This window comes from Sparus aurata, chromosome 15 (genome assembly GCF_900880675.1).
Source record: "Sparus aurata chromosome 15, fSpaAur1.1, whole genome shotgun sequence".
Taxonomy (NCBI): Eukaryota; Metazoa; Chordata; class Actinopteri; order Spariformes; family Sparidae; genus Sparus; species Sparus aurata.
In genome coordinates this window covers 5,614,065-5,635,563 of record NC_044201.1, presented here as the reverse complement: position 1 = coordinate 5,635,563, position 21,499 = coordinate 5,614,065, and the positions used below count along the sequence as shown (strand labels likewise).

Here is a 21,499-nt window from a genome sequence, read left to right as displayed (position 1 = left end):
TAAGTCGATGAGAGACGATTTCTGGCGCCACAGCACTGAGCTAAATAACTGGCCTCTCAAAAAGCAACATACTTGCACAAAATTAAGTTGAATTGTACATCAGAATTAATAGAAGCTTTTTTTTAAAAGTAGCTTTAATTATGAATGTTTGCTTTGTCAAAGTAGCTTGTAGATTACTGCTTTCGAAGTAGCCTAAATGTCTTTTGGACGTTACTTCTGTCACAGATTTAAAGGAGCTTCCCCAACAATATAGACTACATGTTGTAATGTAATGCTATAGATGCAAAGTAAGTAAAAAATGTATTCAACATTTTCAAGTACAAAAAGGGGTTATCATTTCTCAACAGTCCTCAAAGTAACTCCATGCAGCAAATGTTAACACTTAGAAAATAAAAATGAACAGACAAAAATAAAAAAAACCCTGTAATAAAAATCCAGATTAAATTAACTTTCATTTTAAAATCGATACATAAATTAAGTAATTCAGTAAGTCAGAAGGCACTTTTTTCAGCTGATTTAACTTCATAGTCAATTTTGAATGCCACAAAACTTCAAAACAGGGGAAAAAAAATGTACATTTGGATTTGGTTTTCTGATTTAGCAGTCAAGCTTTTGCAGATTGATGAAAAAAAGTCCTTCTCTCTCCAAAAGTGGGAAAATACAGTTGTATCAACATCACCACCTCCCTTCTGTAACCACACAATACACTGATAAGTTACATGTTCATCTTTAAGATCTAGATAATTTGATGCTTCACAGGGCTGGCTAGTTATAAAGGGTATTATACTCCACAATACACTGCGTGCTGCTCTGTTATCTTTATTCAGTCACTTTTAACATCACAACTTATCTGAACATGTACACACATTTTAAAAGGAATGAAAAAGGCACATGCAATAAAAGTATTAGTAAAAGTATGACTATGCAATTCAATACATTGTACAAATGTCCTTGTGGACATCTTTTTCAGGCTCATTATTTTTCCTGTTTTATCTCTATACTTTTGAGTTTTCATCCTTAAAATGAAATTAGGATTATAATACTCACCCAACATACATAATGCAGACAAGCTTAAAAACATGCCAAAGCCAGCATGTCAAGAATTGAACAAGAGGAAGACAGTTGTTGCTGGGACAAAATATTTTCAACATGTTAGAGAACAAATGAAAGATGGAAATGAGGAAGTAAGCACAATGAGAAAAAGCTATGGTAAGAAATAGTAATGCAAGTTTGAAACAAAAACAAAAAAAAACAACAACTAATAACAAATGAAGTGATATAATTAATATTTGGTGAGACCAACAACGGACTGGGTTTGGGTATCTTAATAGCTACCCTCCACCACAGTCCTTCATATTACTTTTCTCTTCTCATGGGACCTATGGTTAAAGAAGGAGAGATGGATGTGAAAGTTTCTTTTCTTGATCAGTTTCAAATTTGTTTAATTTAGTTACTGGTGATGATTGTAAAATGAACAAAGCATTTAAATGTACTGGAGTGTATAACATACTATGCTTTAAAAGTTGAAGGTCACAGCACTGTCTGATGTGTATCTTACTTCCTCCTGTTGTTCCTGAGAAGGAGACAAACAAATGTCATTTACAGAAAGACCACACAAGTTTATTAGATTACATCAACATGACCATCTTTCCAAGACTATAGTACTGCTTTATGATCAAAGACATGATTGGTTGAGGTTCAGTTGCAGTGACTGTACCTTCTTATCAATGATGAAAAAAGGTTCCATATACAAAGTAAACATAGTAAAAAGCCTTCTTGATACAAACATTTATTGGGAAATGAATCTGCATGTTTTACCAGTGTTGTGGCTGAAGATTCTTTTGTCTGGTCTAAAAGAGAGACAATAAAATGACTCACTGAGAATGATCAATGACAATGATTCACAATAGTCCTCATTTCAAACTAAATATTCCAAAATAACCAGATATTTTTCACATAAAGTCGTCACTTTACCGTATACTTACTACGTTTTTTGACCATAAACAAGATGAACGAGGTCACCATTACAAACAAGACCAACAGGCTCAGACGGATGGTAAAACTGGTTAAGAAACTGGAGGAACGGCACATTTTAAGCACACAATGGAAATCAATTTAAAAAAAACACACAAAAAAAACGCACACGTTAATTTAACTGAAGCTCTGAATATTGTATGGTAAAATAAAAGCTACACCAACCTAGGTGTAGGAACCTCACATGCAGGAGTTAGTGACAAGGTCGGTTCTTGGTCTGCAAAACAGAGGTGAGATTCACAAATTGAACTTGTTGTTGTACTCTTGAATCACCATATCTTATCTGTATTAGATTAACAATATAATTTACAATTTTATATTCAGAGGATATAATGACTGATATCACTCACCACTTGTAGATTTCTCTTTAACAGTTAAATGTACTGGCATCTGTAAGTCTCCCTGGACACACAAATACCAACCACTGCTCTCTGTCCTCAGTCCTCTCATAGCCACAGTAAAAACATTGGGGACACTCCTATCGATGGTCACTGCTGTTCCATCTATTAATCCAGATGGCTCCGTCACACAGGAGCTGCCCAGCCTGCACCACTTCATTTCTCCAGGATAAAGATGGTGACACTTGATGGTTATTTTATCTCCAATTAATCCTGTGATCTCCTGATGATCCACATAGAGACTGGGTGTACCTGAAGGGGAAACAAATCAAATTGTGGATTCCTTTTTCAAAAGTGTTACAGCATTAACAGCTGATGGATGTATACTTTCCCAAATTTGACATGTATCATCATAACTTTTGACTGACAAAAATTCTGCAGCAAACAATGAGACCCTCTTTCTCCACAAACAAACAAGATTTCACAAAAGATTTAAAATGTGCAGAGATCTTACCTCTGGTGACTGACAGGTTGAAAGGCTTTCCTGCATCGTACCCATTATTAATCTCCACAGCACACCAGTAACCACGGTCCCGTTCCTTCAGATCTTTTATCATCACAGTGAAGATTCTTTGGATTTTGTCATCAGAGATTGAAAACTTCCCTGAACTTGGTCTGTTCGTTTTAACTGCATATGAGCAGTAGGTCCAATAATATCCTTTACATAAGTATTTTGTATTGTTTATGTATTTGGACTCATAGAGACATGGGATAGAGATTGAGCCTCCATCCTTCACTGACACTTTACTGACTGTAGTTATGCTGTGAATTCCTGCAACAAGAACAAATACATCATTTTAATGAATATATTCACAAAAAAACAATCCTCATTTATATGACCTGCCTATTGTAAATAGATGTTTTACATTTCAGGCCAAGATATAATTTTTAAAATATTAAATAAAAGCTTGAGGATATTACAACATAGACTTGTCCTCATGAACACCATCATTAGACCATTAGAAGCGTAAAAACGGCACAGGTAAAAATTGTAACATGACCTTGCAACTGACCTTTGAGTATGATGAAGATGAGGAGGAAGCTGAGTGTAACAGCCATTTCAGAGAGAGAGCAGAGTAAAAGACTCAACTGCATGAACAAACGCACTGACAGAATGATGAGTTTCCCAGGGTTTTTACATCTCCTCAATAAAGAATAGAGAGGTGGTGTAAAACCTGAAAAAACAAGAAGTAGAAATAAGTTACTGCAAAGCCAAATGATACATGATGACAGCACATTGCAACAATTTCTTTTGCAACAGGAAAAACAAAACAACATTACTGAGTACCCTGCTGGAAAATCCAAGATAGACCAACACTAATAACCATATTAAAGGTACTGAATGGCATAACACAATTTACAACATGGCTCGATGTTATAATTCAGTGGCAGGTAGACAGACTTAGCTTGATCTTAAAGTTAACCCTGTTAACAGTTTGTAGTTCTACTGTGTAACGACAGAGCTGTACACCACGTCCATGTCCACATCGTTCCTCAACTCAGCATCCGACCTCTGAGTGGACAGGAAGAGACAGAAGAGAAACAGAGAACAGGTAAGCAGTTTAACCGTTTATGTTTCTTTTGTTGTTGCTTTTTGGATTTAATCAATTACATTAGTGCATGGTGAGATATTCAATTCTATTTGAGTGTGTTTTAGTGTTGTTAACTGTACCACAAGTTACGGATTACCTTGCCGGAAGATTGCCCCATGCATTTAACATCACTGTATGTTACTTCCTCTTCATCATTCATCATAACTAACATAAGCTGTTTTTTTTAAAGTAGCTTTAATTATCAAATCAAATCAAATCAATCTTTATTCATATGGCGCTTTTCATACAAAAAAGTATCTCAAAGTGCCTCACAGAAATTTACAGCAAAATAAAATCAAGAGAAGAAAATTAAAAGAACCCAACCCTCCCACCCCCACAGACATGCACAGAGACATACACACTTATACACACACTCACACATACGCACGCAGACACACAGACACACACACTCACATCCACACATACAGTAGCTGTCACTAAAGAGACATGGCTGGGCAGCGAGACCTGTTGCGTGGAGGAAGCTACCTTTGGGGGGGCCAACCACACTAGGAGAGATCCCGGTCCAAGGCCGCAGGGAGCACCGCTACAGAGACCACCCCAACCCGGGCAGACAGGAGGCCCCACACCAAGGTGCAGGGCCCGGAACTGTCCACGGGACAGCACCCCCCGCGGCCAGACCAGAGACCACGCCCAGTCTGGCAGGCCCCATGAGGAAACACTGGAGATTAAAAACTGATAAACTAAAACAGTAAAATAAGGCAAAAAGCGTAGAAGCTAAAAACATGAGGGACTAAAACATAAAATCATAAAGGCTAAAATGTGAGAGATTAAAAAAGTAAGAAAGGATAAAAAATAAAAAAAATAAAAAAAATACAATTGCTCTGATAAGCACAGCATAAAAGGGATTAAAAAGAATTTAAAAATCAATTAAAAGCCTGGTTAAAAAGGTGGGTCTTGAGCCTCTTTTTAAAAACCTCAACAGTCTCCACGACCCTGAGGTTCTCCGGCAGGCTGTTCCACAGTCGGGGCCCATAACAACTGAAAGCCGCCTCCCCGTGCTTTTTCGAACTAACCTGTGGTATGGTTAAAAGGCAGGTGCCGGAGGACCTCAGGGTCCGCAGGGGTTGATAGAGTGAAAGCAGGTCAGATAAATAAGAAGGCCCAAGACCGTTAAGACACTTAAAAACTAGTAAAAGAACCTTAAAATCAATCCTGAAACGCACTGGGAGCCAATGCAGCGACTTTAAAACCGGTGTAATGTGCTCCCGCCCTCTGGTCCTCGTCAGCACTCGTGCAGCTGAGTTTTGTAATAATTGTAGATTTGAAATGCTCTTTTTGGGAAGGCACGAGAGCAGGGCATTACAATAGTCTAAACGACAAGAGATAGAAGCATGCATCAGCACCTCCGTGCTGGCCTGAGAGAGAAACGGGCGGACTCTGGCTATATTCTTAAGATGGTAAAAACCTGTCTTTGTTATATTTTTGATGTGTGGAATAAAACTGAGCTCAGAGTAAAAAATCACACCCAGATTTTTTACAGATTGTGATGGTTTAAAATCCTTTAACTTTGGTAAAACTTTATCTTTCTGGCCTTCAGGACCAATGAGTAATTATGAATGTTTGCTTTATCAAAGTAGCTTGTAGATTGCTGCTTTCGAAGTAGCCTAAATGTCTTTTTGATGTTACTGCTGTCACAGATTTAAAGGAGCTTTCCCAACAATACATTTCCCAAACTACATGTTGTAATGTAATCCTATAGATGCAAAGTAAGTAAAAAATGTATTAAACATTTTCAAGTACAAACAGGAGTTATCATTTATAGACAGTCCTTAAAGAACTCCATGCAGCAAACGTTAACATGTAGAAAATAAAAATGAACAGACAAAAACAAAAAAAAACCCTATAATAAAAAATCAGATTAAATTAACTTTAACTTTAGTAAAAGTATGACTACGCAAATCAATACATTGTACAAATGTCCTTCTGGACATCTTTTCAGGCTCATTATTTTTTCTGTTTTATCTCTATACATTTGAGTTTTCATCCTTAAAATGAAATTATAATTATAATACTCTTCCAACATACATAATGCAGAAATGCTTAAAAACACGCCAAAGCCAGCATGTCAAGTACTGAAAAAGAGGAAGACAGTTGTTGCTGGGACAAAATATGTTCAACATGTTAGAGAACTAATGAAAGATGGAAATGAGGAAGGAAGCGCAATGCGAAAAAGCTATGGTAAGAAATAGTAATGCAAGTTTGAAACAAAAACCAAAAAAAACAACTAAAAATAAATGAAATTACATAAATAATATGTAAAACTTTTCATTTGGTGAGACCAACAACAGACTAGGTTTGGGTATCGTAATAGCTACCCTCCGCCACAGACCTTCATATTACTTCCACTTCTCTCTTCTCATGGGACCTATGGGTAAGGAAGGAGAGATGGATGTGAAAGTTTCCTTTTTTTTTATCAGTTTCAAATTTGTTCAATTTAGTTACTGGTGATGATTGTAAAATGAACAAAGCATTTAAATGTACGGTGCTGTGACCTTCAACCTTTAAAGCATAGTATGTTATACACTCTAGTGTATAACATACTATGCTTTAAAGGTTGAAGGTCACAGCACCGTCTGATGTGTATCTTACTTCTTCCTGTTGTTCCCGAGAAGGAGACAAACAAATGTCATTTACAGAAAGACCACACAAGTTTCTTAGGTTACATCAACATGACCATCTTCCCAAGACTATAGTACTGCTTTATGATCAAAGACATGATTGGTTGAGGTTCAGTTGCAGTGACTGTACCTTCTTATCAATGATGAAAAAAGGTTCCATATACAAAGTAAACATAGAAAAAAGCCTTCTTGATGAAAACATTTATTGGGAAATGAATCTGCATGTTTTACCAGTGTTGTGGCTGAAGATTCTTTTGTCTGGTCTAAAAGAGAGACAATAAAATGACTCACTGAGAATGATCAATGACAATGATTCACAGTAGTCCTCATTTCAAACTATTATATTCCAAAATAACCAGATATTTTTCACATAAAGTCGTCACTTTACCGTATACTTACTACGTTTTTTGACCATAAACAAGATGAACGAGGTCACCATTACAAACAAGACCAACAGGCTCAGACGGATGGTAAAACTGGTTAAGAAACTGGAGGAACGGCACATTTTAAGCACACAATGGAAATCAATTTAAAAAAAAACACAAAAAAAAAACGCACACATTAATTTAACTGAAGCTCTGAATATTGTATGGTAAAATAAAAGCTACACCAACCTAGGTGTAGGAACCTCACATGCAGGAGTTAGTGACAAGGTCGGTTCTTGGTCTGCAAAACAGAGGTGAGATTCACAAATTGATCTTGTTGTTGTACTCATGAATCACCATATCTTATCTGTATTAGATCAACAATATCATATATAATTTTATATTCAGAAGATATAATTACTGATATCACTCACCACTTGTAGATTTCTCTTTAACAGTTAAATGTACTGGCATCTGTAAGTCTCCCTGGACACACAAATACCAACCACTGCTCTCTGTCCTCAGTCCCCTCATAGCTACAGTAAAAACATTGGGGACACTCCTATCGATGGTCACTGCTGTTCCATCTAGTAATCCAGATGGTTCCGTCACACAGGAGCCGCCCAGCCTGCACCACTTCAATACTTCAGGGTTAGAATGGTGACACTTGATGGTTATTTTACATCCAATTGATGCTGTAATCTCCTGATGATCCACATAGAGACTGGGTGTACCTGAGGGGGAAACAAATCAAATTGTGGACTCCTTTTTCAAAAGTGTTACAGCATTAAAGTGAAACTCTCGCCAACATGCAACCAAGGCTTTATTTGTGATTGATAATAAGTCAAACCTTCGGGTAAATGCATAATTATGATGAAAGTGGCACTTTTAAGATTTACCGTAGTTTCGTTTTTGGGCAAGCTAATTTTGAACGGGAGTGCTTGGGGCAGTGATACAATAGCATCAAAATACTTTAAAATACTTTTAAAACACTAAGAAGGCTCGACACAACATGAAACTTTACTCGTAGCATCACCAGGGTCTCTACACATGAACACGAGCATTGAGAACATTGTTTGTGTACACAGAATTTATGAAAAAGAAGGTTTTTGAACAACTCACGTTAGCTGCTGCATCTCCGGCGCGCGGCCGTCATGGCAGGCAAAAAGTGTCGATCTACGAGTGCGACCATCAGGAAGGAGAGTAATGGGGGGACGCTCCTCAAGCTTCGTTCCATATGAATACACGGATAATTCATTGTTTTGTCGTTAGCGAAAAGCAACATTGATGTCAACGTTGAAAAGGGAGCCTCATATTACAAGCAATACTACAATAAGCAGCCGGAAAAGTCACATGACATCTTGCGTGGGTAGTTGTTGCCGGAAGCCAGTATCGGAAGCCGTTCAAAATTAGCTTGCCCGAAAACGAAACTATGGTAAATCTTAAAAGTGCCACTTTCGTCATAATTATGCATTTACCTGAAGTTTTGACTCATATTCAATCACAAATAAAGCCTTGGTTGCATTTTGGCGAGAATTTCTTCTACTTTCTACTTTAACAACTGATGGATGTATACTTTCCCAAATTTGACATGTATTATAACTTTTGACTGACAAAAATTCTGCAGCAAACAATGAGACCCTCTATAGTGTTTCTCCACAAACAAACAAGATTTCACAAAATATTTGAAATGTGCAGAGATCTTACCTCTGGTGACTGACAGGTAGAAAGACTTTCCTGCATCGTACCCATTATTAATCTCCACAGCACACCAGTAATCACGGTCCTGTTCCTTCAGATCTTTAATGGTCACAGTGAAGATTCTCTGGAGTTTGTCATCAGAGATTGAAAACTTCCCTGAACTTGGTCTGTTTGTTTTAACTGCATATGAGCAGGAGCTCAAATAATATCGGAATCACCTGCAGCTGAACATCAGCAAGACCAGAGAGATGGTGATAGATTTCAGGAAAGAAAGGAAGACGGCTTTCCAACCACTGCGCATTCTGGGAAAGGATTACAAGTACCTGGGTGTTACCATCAACCACAGACTGGACTGGAGATCTAACACTGAAGCTGTTTACAAGAAGGGGATGAGCAGACTTTACTTCCTGAGGAAGCTGAGATCCTTCAACGTGTGCAGCAAGATGTTGGAGATCTTTTATCAGTCTGTGGTGGCCAGTGTACTTTTCTTTGCTGTGGTTTGTTGGGGAAGCAGCATCAGAGTCAGCGACACCAACAGACTCAACAAACTGATCAGGAAGGCTGGCTCTGTGATTGGCTGCAAACAGGACACTCTGGGGGCTGTGGTGGAGAGGAGGACACTGAAAAAACTGTTATCCATCATGGATAATCCTCTCCACCCTCTCCAACTCACACTGGTCAGACAGCGGAGCACCTTCTCCGGAAGACTGCTTCAGCTTCGCTGTCGTAGCAACAGATACAGGAAATCTTTCCTGCCACAATCCATCACTTTATACAATAACTCTCTCACCTCTGCCTGACAGAGAACTCTGGTCTCTCTACTGTTTGTATATATTATTATTGTTTATAATATATTTTGCATATTTTGTTATGTTGTATATATTGTTTATATATAGAGAGAGAGAGAGAGATACATTAATCTTTGGTTTTAGCGAGAATCTGGAGTTCTATTGAAAAAATAGATAAATAAAGATAAGTATTGTACTAAAAGTGTGCAAAATATGTGGTGGTGTGAATGTATTTTTAGTGCTTTTTGGTGTTTAGTGTGCGGATGTCGATTGTTTTGATGGATCTTAACCATCTACCAGAGGGCAACAGTTTAAAAAGGTGGTGGCCAGACTGTGTAGAGTCGGTGATTGTTTTGGTTCTGCTGAGGTAGCGGGACGTCCGGCTGAGCGGTAAAAGGCTCTGACTGGTGTAGTCTAACAACTCCCCTTGATTGAATATCCAATGGTGAGGCACGGAGTGAGTAAACAACTGAAGTTTATTCCATCGACATCACAAACAACAAAATCACCACAAAGAACACTGACATGATGACTTTCTTGCAACCCAATAATATAGCCTACAATCTACAGTCAAAACAATTATTGCTCCACATCCTGCCCTGTTGTAGACCAGTTTGCACACTGCACTGAAACATTTAAAAGGAGGCAACTCTACTGCACAATAGCAGGACAGGCTAGTGGAGTACGAACCTTAATATGGCAAAACACACATCAATCAAAGGTACTGTCCAATAAAACACACGTGAAAGCGCATCTTACATTCAAATGGACAATTATCTTAATTCTAATAACCATATTAAAGGTACTGAATGGCATAACACAATTTACAACATGGCTCGATGTTATAATTCAGTGGCAGGTAGACAAACTTAGCTTGATCCTAAAGTTAACCCTGTTTACAGTTAGTAGTTCTACTGTGTAACGACAGAGCTGTAAACCACGTCCATGTCCACATCGTTCCTCAACTCAGCATCCGACCTCTGAGTGGACAGGAAGAGACAGAAGAGAAACAGAGAACAGGCAAGCAGTTTAACTGTTAATGTTTCTTTTGTTGTTGCTTTTTGGATTTAATCAATTACATTAGTGCATGGTGAGATATTCAATTCTGTGTTTTAGTGTTGTTAACTGTACCACAAGTTACGGATTACCTTGCCGGAAGATTGCCTTACGCATTTAACATCACTGTATGTTACTTCCTCTTCAGCCTGATGAAAGGGCAAACTGAATGTTATTTACAGGACATGAAGGCAGCTTTAAGCCGTTTCATCAGACGTGATCTGGTTTGATGACATAAACGTGACAGCCAGTAAATACTTCCTATTTTAAGGCGAACACAAGATCAGTGGAATGACCAGAGTTACTAAAACCTTATTCAATACCATTTGATGGTTATTTTCAAAATGATTTGACACTGACACTTAATGACACTTTATGCTCTTCTTCTTCTACTTAGCTCTTCTCTATGTTCCCCATTTTCCATGCACCAGATTACATGATTATTATATGACCTGCTAAAAAAAAAGGACCCCCAGGAGGCTTGATATTCTCCCGTATTTGATTTCCCTTGGTATCGCTGCAAGTTGAGCTAATGGTCACAATAGCACATTTCCGTCTTTTTGCTGGGAAATGAATCAGCATATCTTACCGCTGCTGTGGTTGACGATTCTTCTTTGGTCTGCTCTAAAAGTGAAACAGTGAAAACTCCTCTTACTGACTGTCACTGCTCAATCACATAAATGCACAGTTGTCAGATTTAAAGTATAAATATTAATGAATAATAAACAGTTACATAAATAAAAAATATAGGAATTGGATTCATCAAATATCAAGGTAGACTTACTGTGTCTTTTTAGCATAAACCAGACAAACAAGGTCACCATTAGAGCAAGGATCAACAGACTCAAAGGGATGATGATGATGCTCTTCAGGTCAACTTGATCACTGCGGCGTACATTTAAAACACACAGTACAAATGAATAGAGATAAACAGACCGGTTAAAACAACAACAATGTAGCTTCATGTACATTCTAACTTTGTACCTGTGCTCTTCGCTGGCAACTATGGTCGGTGCTTGTTCTGCAAGACAGAGGTGAGATTCACTAATTGGACTTGTTAGGGTAATAATGAATCATAATATCTAATCTATATTAGATCATGAGTATAATTTACAATTTTACTTTCAGAATATATTGTTACTAATATCACTCACCAGTTGTAGGTTTCTCAGTAACAGTTAAGTGCACTGGCATCTGTAATTCTCCCTGGACACACAAATACCAGCCGCTGCTCTCTGTGCTCAGTTCACTCATAGCCACAGTAAAAACATTGGGGGCACTCCTATTGATGGTCACTGCTGTTCCATCTATTGATCCAGATGGCTCCGTCACACAGGAGCTGCCCAGCCTGCACCACTTTATTACTCCACGGTTAGAATGGTGACACTTGATGGTTATTTTATCTTCAATTGATGCTGTAATCTCCTGATGATCCACATAGAGACTGGGTGTACCTGAGGGGGAAACAAATCAAATTGTGGACTCCTTTTTCAAAAGTGTTACAGCATTACAACTGATAGATGTATACTTTCCCAAATTTGACATGTATTATCATAACTTTTGACTGACAAAAATTCTGCAGCAAACAATGAGATCCTCTATAGTGTTTCTCGGCAAACAAACAAGATTTCACAAAAGATTTTAAATGTGCAGAGATCTTACCTCTGGTGACTGACAGGTGGAAATACTTTCCATTATCAGTCCCTTTATTAATCTCCACAACACACCAGTAATCACCACGGTCCCATTCCTTTAGATCTTTTATCATCACAGTGAAGATTCTTTGGATTTTGTCATCTGCGATTGAGAACTTCCCTGAACTTGCACTGTTTGTTTTAACTGCATATGAGCAGTAGTTCCAATAATATCCTTCACATAAGTATTTCACATTGTTTTTGTATCGTGAGTCATAGAGACATGGGATAGAGATTGAGCCTCCAGCCTTCACCGACACTTCACTGACTGTAGTTATGCCGTGAATTCCTGCAACAAGAGCAATTGCAACATTTCAATGGACGTATTCACAATGATGGCTTGCTATGGCTATTGTAAATGGTCTTATCAGTTGTTGTTTCACATACTGACTCATTATAGTCTTCTTCTTCAAATCTATTAAAAACTGTAGGACAAAACTTGTCTAACCAGCATTTATCATTATTATCATCTTGTGAACATTAGCATATGACATACGCATTTATAAAGTGTTCCCTGTGACTGACCTGTGAGTCCAGTGAGGAGGAGAAGAACGCTGAGATGAACAGCCATGTCAGACAGTGAGCAGAGAAAACCACATGAGCCGTTGCACAGCAAGACTGATCGTGTACTTCCTAAATGTCCTAATTATACCGCTTTAAATTTCTCTTCCTCCAACTGTCAGGAAGTTGTCTGACAGTGGCTATTAAGATGATGTCTATACATATCTATGCAGCTACAGAAATTTGTAAAGTCAATTGAAAATAAAATGAAATGCTCTTGATCTCACTGCGTGGTTCCCTCGCTGAGGTTTTTCTCTCGTGTCTAATGTTACTTCCTCTTCACCTTGTGTTGAAGCAGAAAACCAAATGGACTCTGACACCTTGCTGTATGCAGTTTCATAACTACATCATTTAGAACATAACTACGTGTTAAGAATAGAATTACCATGTATGCTAAAATATCAACATGTATGCCTTTGCTGACAGAGCTGACCAAATGTCGCTGTCTGAAAACTGCTTCTGAGGTGTTCAATATTGCATCAAGCTGTTCACATGAGATTATAAAATGATCATGTTCCTTAATTTAACCATTAACCACTTAAAGGGTATTATACTCCATCATACGCTGTCTGTTGCTCTGTTATCTTTATTCAGTTATATTAAACAACTTATTCTCTTAAGATTTAACATAAATGTGCACAAACTTTAAAATGAATAAAAAGGGCATAAACAATGAAAGGATGACTATTTATTTCATTACATTATACAAATGTCCTCCTGGACAACTTTTTTCAGGCTCATAATTTTTCTTGTTTTATCTCCATACATTTTGAGTTTACATCTTGAAAATAAAATTATGATTACAATAGTAATCCAACTAACATAATGCAGAAACCTAATAACTATTAACCACAAATAAGACAGTAATTGAAATATTTACGAAAGTAAGCCCCATATTAGTCACCACAGATATACTTGGTCAACTTTCAAAAGTTGCTGTATTCATGACCAGGGGCTCTGTGAAGCTGTCCTTATAGGCACAGTGTCAGTGTTCTGAGCTAGTATTAATGTACATGGCAAAATGCCAGCATTACATACATGCATACTAATTATGACAAAACACTGTCAGGGATATTTAATGTTGTAAAGATGAAGAATAACTAACAAATTAAAGCTTGGTCAGAAAACAAACTTAAGTATTGGACACATTTTTGTCGGCCTTTTTATCAGCTTTATTGATAAAACAGCTGGAGATAGACAGGAAACAGGATGAGAGAGAGGGGGATTGACACACAGCAAAGGGCGCAAGGCCGAACCTGGGGCCACCGCAGTGAGGACAAAGCCTCTGCACATTGGACGCCCGCTCTACCAACTGAGCTAAACAGCACCCCCACGTTTTGATTATGACAGGATGATGCCGTTTGATAAAAGATAAGGTATCGCAAATGTCATTGTCAAGAGTATTTCAATGTATCTGTACCTAATGTCATTCAGATCTACATCATAGTTAGTAGACATTTTCCTCTTAACCAAAAATTTAGACCTGGTGGCGAAGATCAAAGCATCACCATCACCGTCAGCATGATACATTTTCCTAAAATCACAAATGAGTACACAATTTCATGGTAATCCATCTAGTAGGTGTTGACATAACTGGCCTGATGCATCTAAAGTGAAAAGGGGATACATGAAAAGGGGATCACCAAAGTCATATAGGATTCTTTTTCTGGGAACCATGGATATCTTAACCAAATTCCATGGCAATACATTCCAGTTGTCAAGATAATTTACCGTGATAGCACCGTAAAATCCAAACTGTTAAAGTTAATCACAGAGCTGTTGTAGAAATACTTTGATTGACCATTTTACCTTCACCAGCTGCAACTGTTTCAACATGAATGCATTGTGGCTTTAGAATCCCTGGTGCCTCACCACATGCAGCTGGTGCCCTTTTTCATTATTTTCATCCCGTCCCTCAGACACACTGTGTGTGGCTCATGACTGCATATTAACTGCTAACTGTATTTCTGTAACTAGTTTTATTTCCCCTGAACTTGAAATTATAGTTCAGTTTAGTAGTTTTACTGATCACTACAGTCATTGAGATAAATGCACTGAGCAGCTCTGTTGTTACTGGTGATTAACATGAAGTGCACAGCAGTGTAGTTAAAAATTTACTGCATCTATTCCATTGGCCAGTAGAGGGCTGTGCTGAATTGCAATGGATAGATCTACTGTCTCAGGGTTATTAGGGATGTTCCTACTTCAGACATGTCTGTTAATGCTGTATATTGTCATGTTGTTTCTTAATTATGTTTATTCCAATTTTATGAGGGTCATTTCACATAGAAACTCTGACTCTGACAGTTGTGCATACGTAACATAGTTGTGGAGGTGGAAATAAACACACTGGAACTGTGACACCTGTTAACTGCAGTGGGTTACTATTTAAACCATTCCAGCATATAAATAGAGGGGAAACTGCACTTCCCTTACCATTTAGACCTCTGAAATGATTAGCAGACTAATATGACTGGATACATATGGAATACAGGATTCCATATGGAATCTACACAAAATGGTTCAATAGTGATTGAATCTCCAGATGTAATTGACATGTAAATTCCTTCAACAAGAAGACAAATAGAAAACGGATATACTCGCAAACAGCATTGTTCCTTCCTTAGACCTGCATGTTGTAGCCATTCATATTAACTGTTGCATGTTACATTATAGGGGTCTCCACATTTTCTGAATTAAACACAGGTAGGTTATCACAAATGATTATGTTATTGAAGTCATTATCGTGCAGACTGACAGACAGAGCCATTTTACTGAGTGGTATTGCAACTTGACAAAAGAAACAGGAAGATGATGCAACTGTACCTGTAACCAAGGCACTGGCATTACATAAGTTGGCCGATTAAGTCAATAGTGCTTGGGGCCATCCGTTATTATAAGAAGCCTAGCATACAATAAGTAGCCCATCCATTTAGATTCTGACGAGTGGACATTCTCCACAATATGAGATAACCTACCTACTGGAACACTTATGGTCATGGTCATAAATTGAATTGAATGCCAAGATGTCAACACAACGATTGAGTAAAAAAGGCTTCCTTAGTTTGGTCAACTTTTGTTGCCCCGTATTCAAACTGCTCTTGGCAAACATTTGCAAAGGATATGGTCTGTACGGTGTTGTAAAGTTGTTGTGTGTTGTGCAAATAGAGGGCTATTTTGATGAAGAGATTTTATACACAAGTGTAGGGAAATGGGGGGTTGACAGGAAGTGGTCACCTACGTAAAGGGGATGTTGGGAAATCTTAAAAATGTTTTACTTGATGCAATTTAGGAAGAATTTCTCTTGGAATTTCCATGGCGATTTGCATAAACATTAAAGGGGTCTGAACAGTGCTGTTTGACCACTTCAAGTGAGTTTTCACAATCCTATGCATTGTCGGCCAAAGTTGCAGCACTGGCAGCAATGTCTGTGAGACAAATCAATTAGTATTTGAATAAAGTACACAAGAATGAAAGTAATTTGTATATCTATATATCTATATATCTATTCTTTTCACTAGATATATTTAAAATGTTTCAAAAGATTTAATATTTTCATTTTGGGTGTGGAGCTAATTTGAGTTTATTTTACAGACATTCCATTTTAACTTCGACCAACTTAAATAATGTTGAAAATGGCTGTAAAAGATGGAGGAAAAAGCCTTCAAAAACAAAAGCCCAGGGCTACACTGTGTGAAAAGCCCTTTTGTTGCAAAACTATCTGAGCTAAATCAAAATCTGAACGTGATAAAGTCATTCATAACTGTCTCTTCTCCTTCCACATGCAGACTTCATGCACAGAGAGCGGTCGAAACAAAAAAGCATTACTTACAATTTAGCCGTTATAGCCGTAATTTATGTACCCTTTAAAGGACATTTTACATTGGACTCCATTTTTATACATTTTTGCCACATTTCTAGCACCAGAAATCCCTACGAGCCTTCAATAAGCAGCTGATCTGGCTCTACAGGAACATCTGTTTGTGAAGCAGCTTTGTCTGACAATAACAATCTCATGAAGAGAGGACAAGACTGAACGACGAAGATTTATATGAGTTTATAACAAACACATACACTTATGAATGGGAAACACATGCAAACTTAATGTGACCTTTAACACCAGACAAGCTAACAAGGCAAAGCTTTTTTTAAATGCAAAAGAGGAACCAGTAGAGAGAAGGTGTAAAACCGAAGTAGAGAGAAATTACTACACAACCAGGTTATGACATCAGATAACAATTTACAACACGATCATTTAAAAAACTCATCCTTGTAGACTAAAAATATATACAGAAAAAAAGAGGAAACATGGCAGAAGGCTGTGCTGGTGCTAAGCCAATGTGCTGTATGTAACACTGTCATTTGCTTCAACCTGCGGGGAAAAAATATGTAAAAAACAAAACAAAAAAAAAACATTATTAACAGAAAGATAAAATGTTTCCAAAAAAGTGACAAAAGTAAAAGTCAACATGTGTAAATAAAAAAACCCTACTGAACAACATGTGATAATCAGTGTGAGACTGGGTTCTGCTGATATTTACCTTTAAGACACGTTTTGGCTTCTTGAAAACCACAGAGCTGTACATCACATTCACATCGCTGTGAGTATATGAAGTCTGCACAAGGAAGGAGAGACAGTTATGAATGAGAGGATCACTCTCTGTTTTTGATTTATTTCAAGTGCTTTTCAGACCAAAGGGAACGTTTGTGGAGTTGACCCTCCACCAACTTTGATGGCCAATGTTAGCCAGGGTTAACCTAAGCCCAAGGCTGTACAATTCATGCTGCATTCTATTAGCCCTACATATTAAATATCTGTTCGAACATGAAGCTAATATGAACTTTCTTGAATGCAGGTTGATTACACTGTTTACTAGACCTTAGCCGAACAAACTCAGGGCTTACCCACGCTTTGGAGCAGGGCCAGCAAGCTTTGGGCTAAAGTTGGGTAAAGTACAAGGATTGCGCCAGTGTGAATGATTCCTAAGCCTGGGGCCAAAGATATTCTAATGGTGCACTTTTCTCACATCACACCCGAGATGACCACGTTCCAGGGCATGTCTTAGTACCAGGTTAGCCATTGTTACTATAAGTTAATATAAGTGGATAACAACACATTACACAGTGATTGCTCATTCAAACACCAAAGCAACATGTCCACAGTACAGTAAGGAAAGACTTGAATGAGACACAAACAATAAAGACCTAATAAACAATATATTCTACAGCTTTCAATGCTGTTGATAGACAGAGCAGCTGTCTTGCTGTTTTTTTATTAATAACAAAGATCCGTGAGAACAAAGTTGCATATTTACATGTGATTTATCCTCGAAAAAGATCCATCCAACCATGCAGCCTTCAGAGAGAGAGGATTCTCTGAAACTTTTACACATTTTACATTCATTTTGTTGATATCTCTGCAGCTATGGATTACCTGGCTTGAAGTTTTTCTCATTTCCTCAATATTACAGTAAGTGATGTCCACTTCAGCCTGTGTGGAAGGATCAAACCAAATGTTAGAGACTGAAAAAGGAGCCATTCATTATCGCACTCTTTAGATTCTGCTTTCATGCGATTTCTACTATCACGCAACACAATTTAAATATATAAACTTGTATCACTGCCACGCTTGTTTAAATAGTCAATTGCATAATCCTTTTAAGAGGAAAATCGCGAGAAGGGGATTAACCATATTTGGAACAATTTGCAATTGCATGCCCAATCTTTTAATTCTCTATCTGATTACTGTAATCTCGATTTTATCTTGTAGACATAAATATCCCCCTCTAAGGGAAGCATCTATCTTTTACATCAGAATATGTTCTCCGATCATTTTGAGTAGTAAACAAATGGTCTGTATACTGTCCATCCTGACAGCTTTTTTTGTGAAAAGTTGGGAGGAAAAATAACCAAATGTTACCGTTGTGGCTGATGCCGCAGCTTTGGCCTGTTCTAAAAGCAAAACAGTAAACATTCCTGTTACTCTTAATGCACACTAGTCTGTATTAAAAAAGAAATATTTAAAAATGACACAAATATAAGACATACAATTAATTTAACAAGACTTACTGTGCTTTTTCAACTTTACCCAGATGAACAAGGTGGCAATTGCGATGAAGATCAACAAGCTCAAAAGGATGATGAAGCTCTTAAAGTAAATTGAATTACTGCGGCAGAAATATGTATGTAAAAAAAAGAATACACCATGTAAAGTAATTAAGATGAACAGGATGCCCTTGTTCAAACATTACTACATTGTATTTCAAGTACAACACCAAACCACCTTATAGAACCCAGGTCTTATATTAACAATATGTACAGAGATTACTTTACATCTTTTGTTTAATTTGACCACAAAATGGCTGCAGTTCTCTTCATACCTTACCTTTGCTGTGTACTCTGAACTGTGGTAGTTTCTTTGTCTACAGAAGCAGTGGTGGGATTCTCAGGCTCAGTGGTGGTTAAGAGTGTTGTTGCTGCAACAGTGGCTTGAATCCAAAACAAGACAATGATGAGTAAGATGACAAATACTTATTCCTATTATCTCTTCTATGCTAAATTACATCATTTAACAAAATACTGCACCTGACTGATATGTAGAAACTGATATTTCATACTTTTTTTAAATTGTAGTACTTACTAGTGGTAGGTTTCTCAGTAACAGTTAAATGCACTGGCATCTGGAAATCTCCTTTGACACACAAATACCAGCCGCTGCTCTCTGTCCTCAGTCCACTCATAGCCACAGTAAAAACATTGCGGGCACTCCTATCGATGGTCACTTTTGTACTATCTATTGATCCAGATGGCTCGGTCACACAGGAGCCGCCCAGCCTGCACCACTTCATTTCTCCACGGTTAGAATGGTGACAGTTGATGGTTATTTCTTCCCCAACATATCCTGTGATCTCCTGATGATCCACCTTAAGAGCTGGTGTATCTTAAGAGGACAATGATTGAGCAGAAAAATGTGGGAAGCCTAATAATCAGTCTCCAGTGCAGACAATGAATCCTCCTCAGTTTATTTCATCCAAATTGTTCAAATTTAACAAAGTAGATAAATGAATATGTCTAAAGGGTTCTTACCTCTGGTGACTGACAGCTGAAAATACTTTTTTTCATCTCCTCCATTTTTAATCTCCACAGCACACCAGTAATAACCACTGTCCTGTTCCTTCAGGTCTTTCATGGTCACAGTGAAGATTCTTTGGATTTTGTCATCAGAGATTGAAAACTTTCCTGAACTTTGTGTGTTTGTTTTAACTTCATATGAGCAGGAGGTCCATGAATATCCTTTACATAAGTATTTCACATTGCTTACATATTGTAACTCATAGAGACATGGGATAGAGATTGAGCCTCCAGCCTTCACTGACACTTTACTGATGGTAGTTATGCTGTGAATTCCTGCAACAAACAGGGATCCATCATTTACTGCAGATGTAGCAAACAATATTCTTCTTTTATATGACCTGCCCACTGACAATGATGTTAACTGCTTTATAGTAGACTGACTTTTCTATTCTGTAACTCTTCACACTCATCTGACTGACATTTAAATAATAGCAGAATATATTTATGTATATTTAAAGACTCATGCCTCGTTCATCTGACATGAGCAGCTCAAAAATAATATTAAACATTTGTGGACTTAAAACGACCCCTGTGACTGACCTGTGAGTCCCATGAGGATGACAAGAATTCTGAGATGAACGGCCATGTCGCAGAGAAAGTGAGAAATGAACATGCAACACCAATGCATTGTCTAATTATCTACTTCCTTATTTCTTGAACAAGCAATAGCAACTGTTAAAAATCTATCTTCCTCCTCCTTTTGAGGCAGTTCATTTGGGTCAATGGCAAAGCCTACAGGAGAAGTCTTGCTCTGAAATATCACAAGAGAAAATCTTGGTCGCAGCTCCCCCTGACCGACAAGCAGGTGGAGCTCCAGGCCCTCTGGTGAACTCTTCTGAGCGAAAAGAAATGGCCATGGCTGTAAGTCTGTGAGCTGATTGGTATATACATACTGTATGAGAGGGCACTTTAAGGTGGTTTAAAGACATGATGTAATGAGCATTGCTGTTGCCGTGTCATAAACAAACCAGGCAGGGTTAGGGAATCAATCTCTTCGCTCCCATTTGTGCATTTCTCCGTATTAACGCTTAATTTTAGTGGACATAACTTTGACCTTTTTTTGCATCTCTTGCCCATTTTCTGTTCACTCTCTATTACCTGTGATAAAGTCATAAAAAGCCCCTTAAAATATTTATATTTGAATGTCACTGCCATCTCTCAAACTGTTTGTTTTGCTACTGACAGGCTGAGGTTGTTTATCCAAGTGTCTGACAACATTACAGAGACAATTCCTAAGGAGATGGACCGTTTTGTTCATAAGATGCCTTTGTAAACAGAAACACAAGTCTCGCTCAAGGAGAAGTATTTTGAGAGGCTTTTAACGTCTTTATCACAGGCAGAAGAGAGTGAACAGAAAAAAACGAGGCGGAGATTCAACAAAAGTCCCGAGCGTGACTCATTGGTGTTGGTGTTCACAGATGGTTTTCACAGCAAGTCTATTTATACCCTATTTTACAACAGTAGTTAAAAGATGCGCAATGTAAAGCAGCCGTCTATCACTTTGTGCCGTTTGTTTCATCTGTTGACAGTATTTCTA

At 37.8% G+C, this 21,499-nt stretch overlaps 2 protein-coding genes across 2 annotated transcripts; both read right to left on the bottom strand.

Moving 5' to 3' along the window:
- Window positions 1-799: 799 nt before the first annotated feature.
- On the bottom strand, window positions 800-3,554 carry LOC115596070 (polymeric immunoglobulin receptor-like). Its single transcript, XM_030440854.1, has 6 exons — window positions 3,446-3,554; window positions 2,887-3,204; window positions 2,385-2,684; window positions 2,200-2,251; window positions 1,986-2,074; window positions 800-1,850 (listed from the first exon to the last, which is right to left on the bottom strand). The coding sequence occupies exons 1-6, from the start codon at window positions 3,525-3,527 to the stop codon at window positions 1,699-1,701; spliced, it is 993 nt and encodes a 330-aa protein (XP_030296714.1). The 5' UTR covers window positions 3,528-3,554; the 3' UTR covers window positions 800-1,698.
- A 6,420-nt stretch (window positions 3,555-9,974) lies between these two features.
- Window positions 9,975-20,670, bottom strand: LOC115596786 (uncharacterized). The gene is made up of 16 exons (XM_030442201.1): window positions 20,503-20,670; window positions 19,915-20,235; window positions 19,469-19,768; window positions 19,214-19,316; window positions 18,898-18,995; window positions 18,749-18,780; window positions 18,143-18,319; window positions 17,370-17,444; window positions 12,793-12,913; window positions 12,236-12,556; window positions 11,728-12,027; window positions 11,558-11,594; window positions 11,358-11,458; window positions 11,163-11,197; window positions 10,666-10,722; window positions 9,975-10,497 (listed from the first exon to the last, which is right to left on the bottom strand). Exons 1-16 carry the CDS (start codon window positions 20,588-20,590, stop codon window positions 10,429-10,431), a joined length of 2,235 nt encoding a protein of 744 aa, XP_030298061.1. The 5' UTR covers window positions 20,591-20,670; the 3' UTR covers window positions 9,975-10,428.
- Window positions 20,671-21,499: the final 829 nt, after the last annotated feature.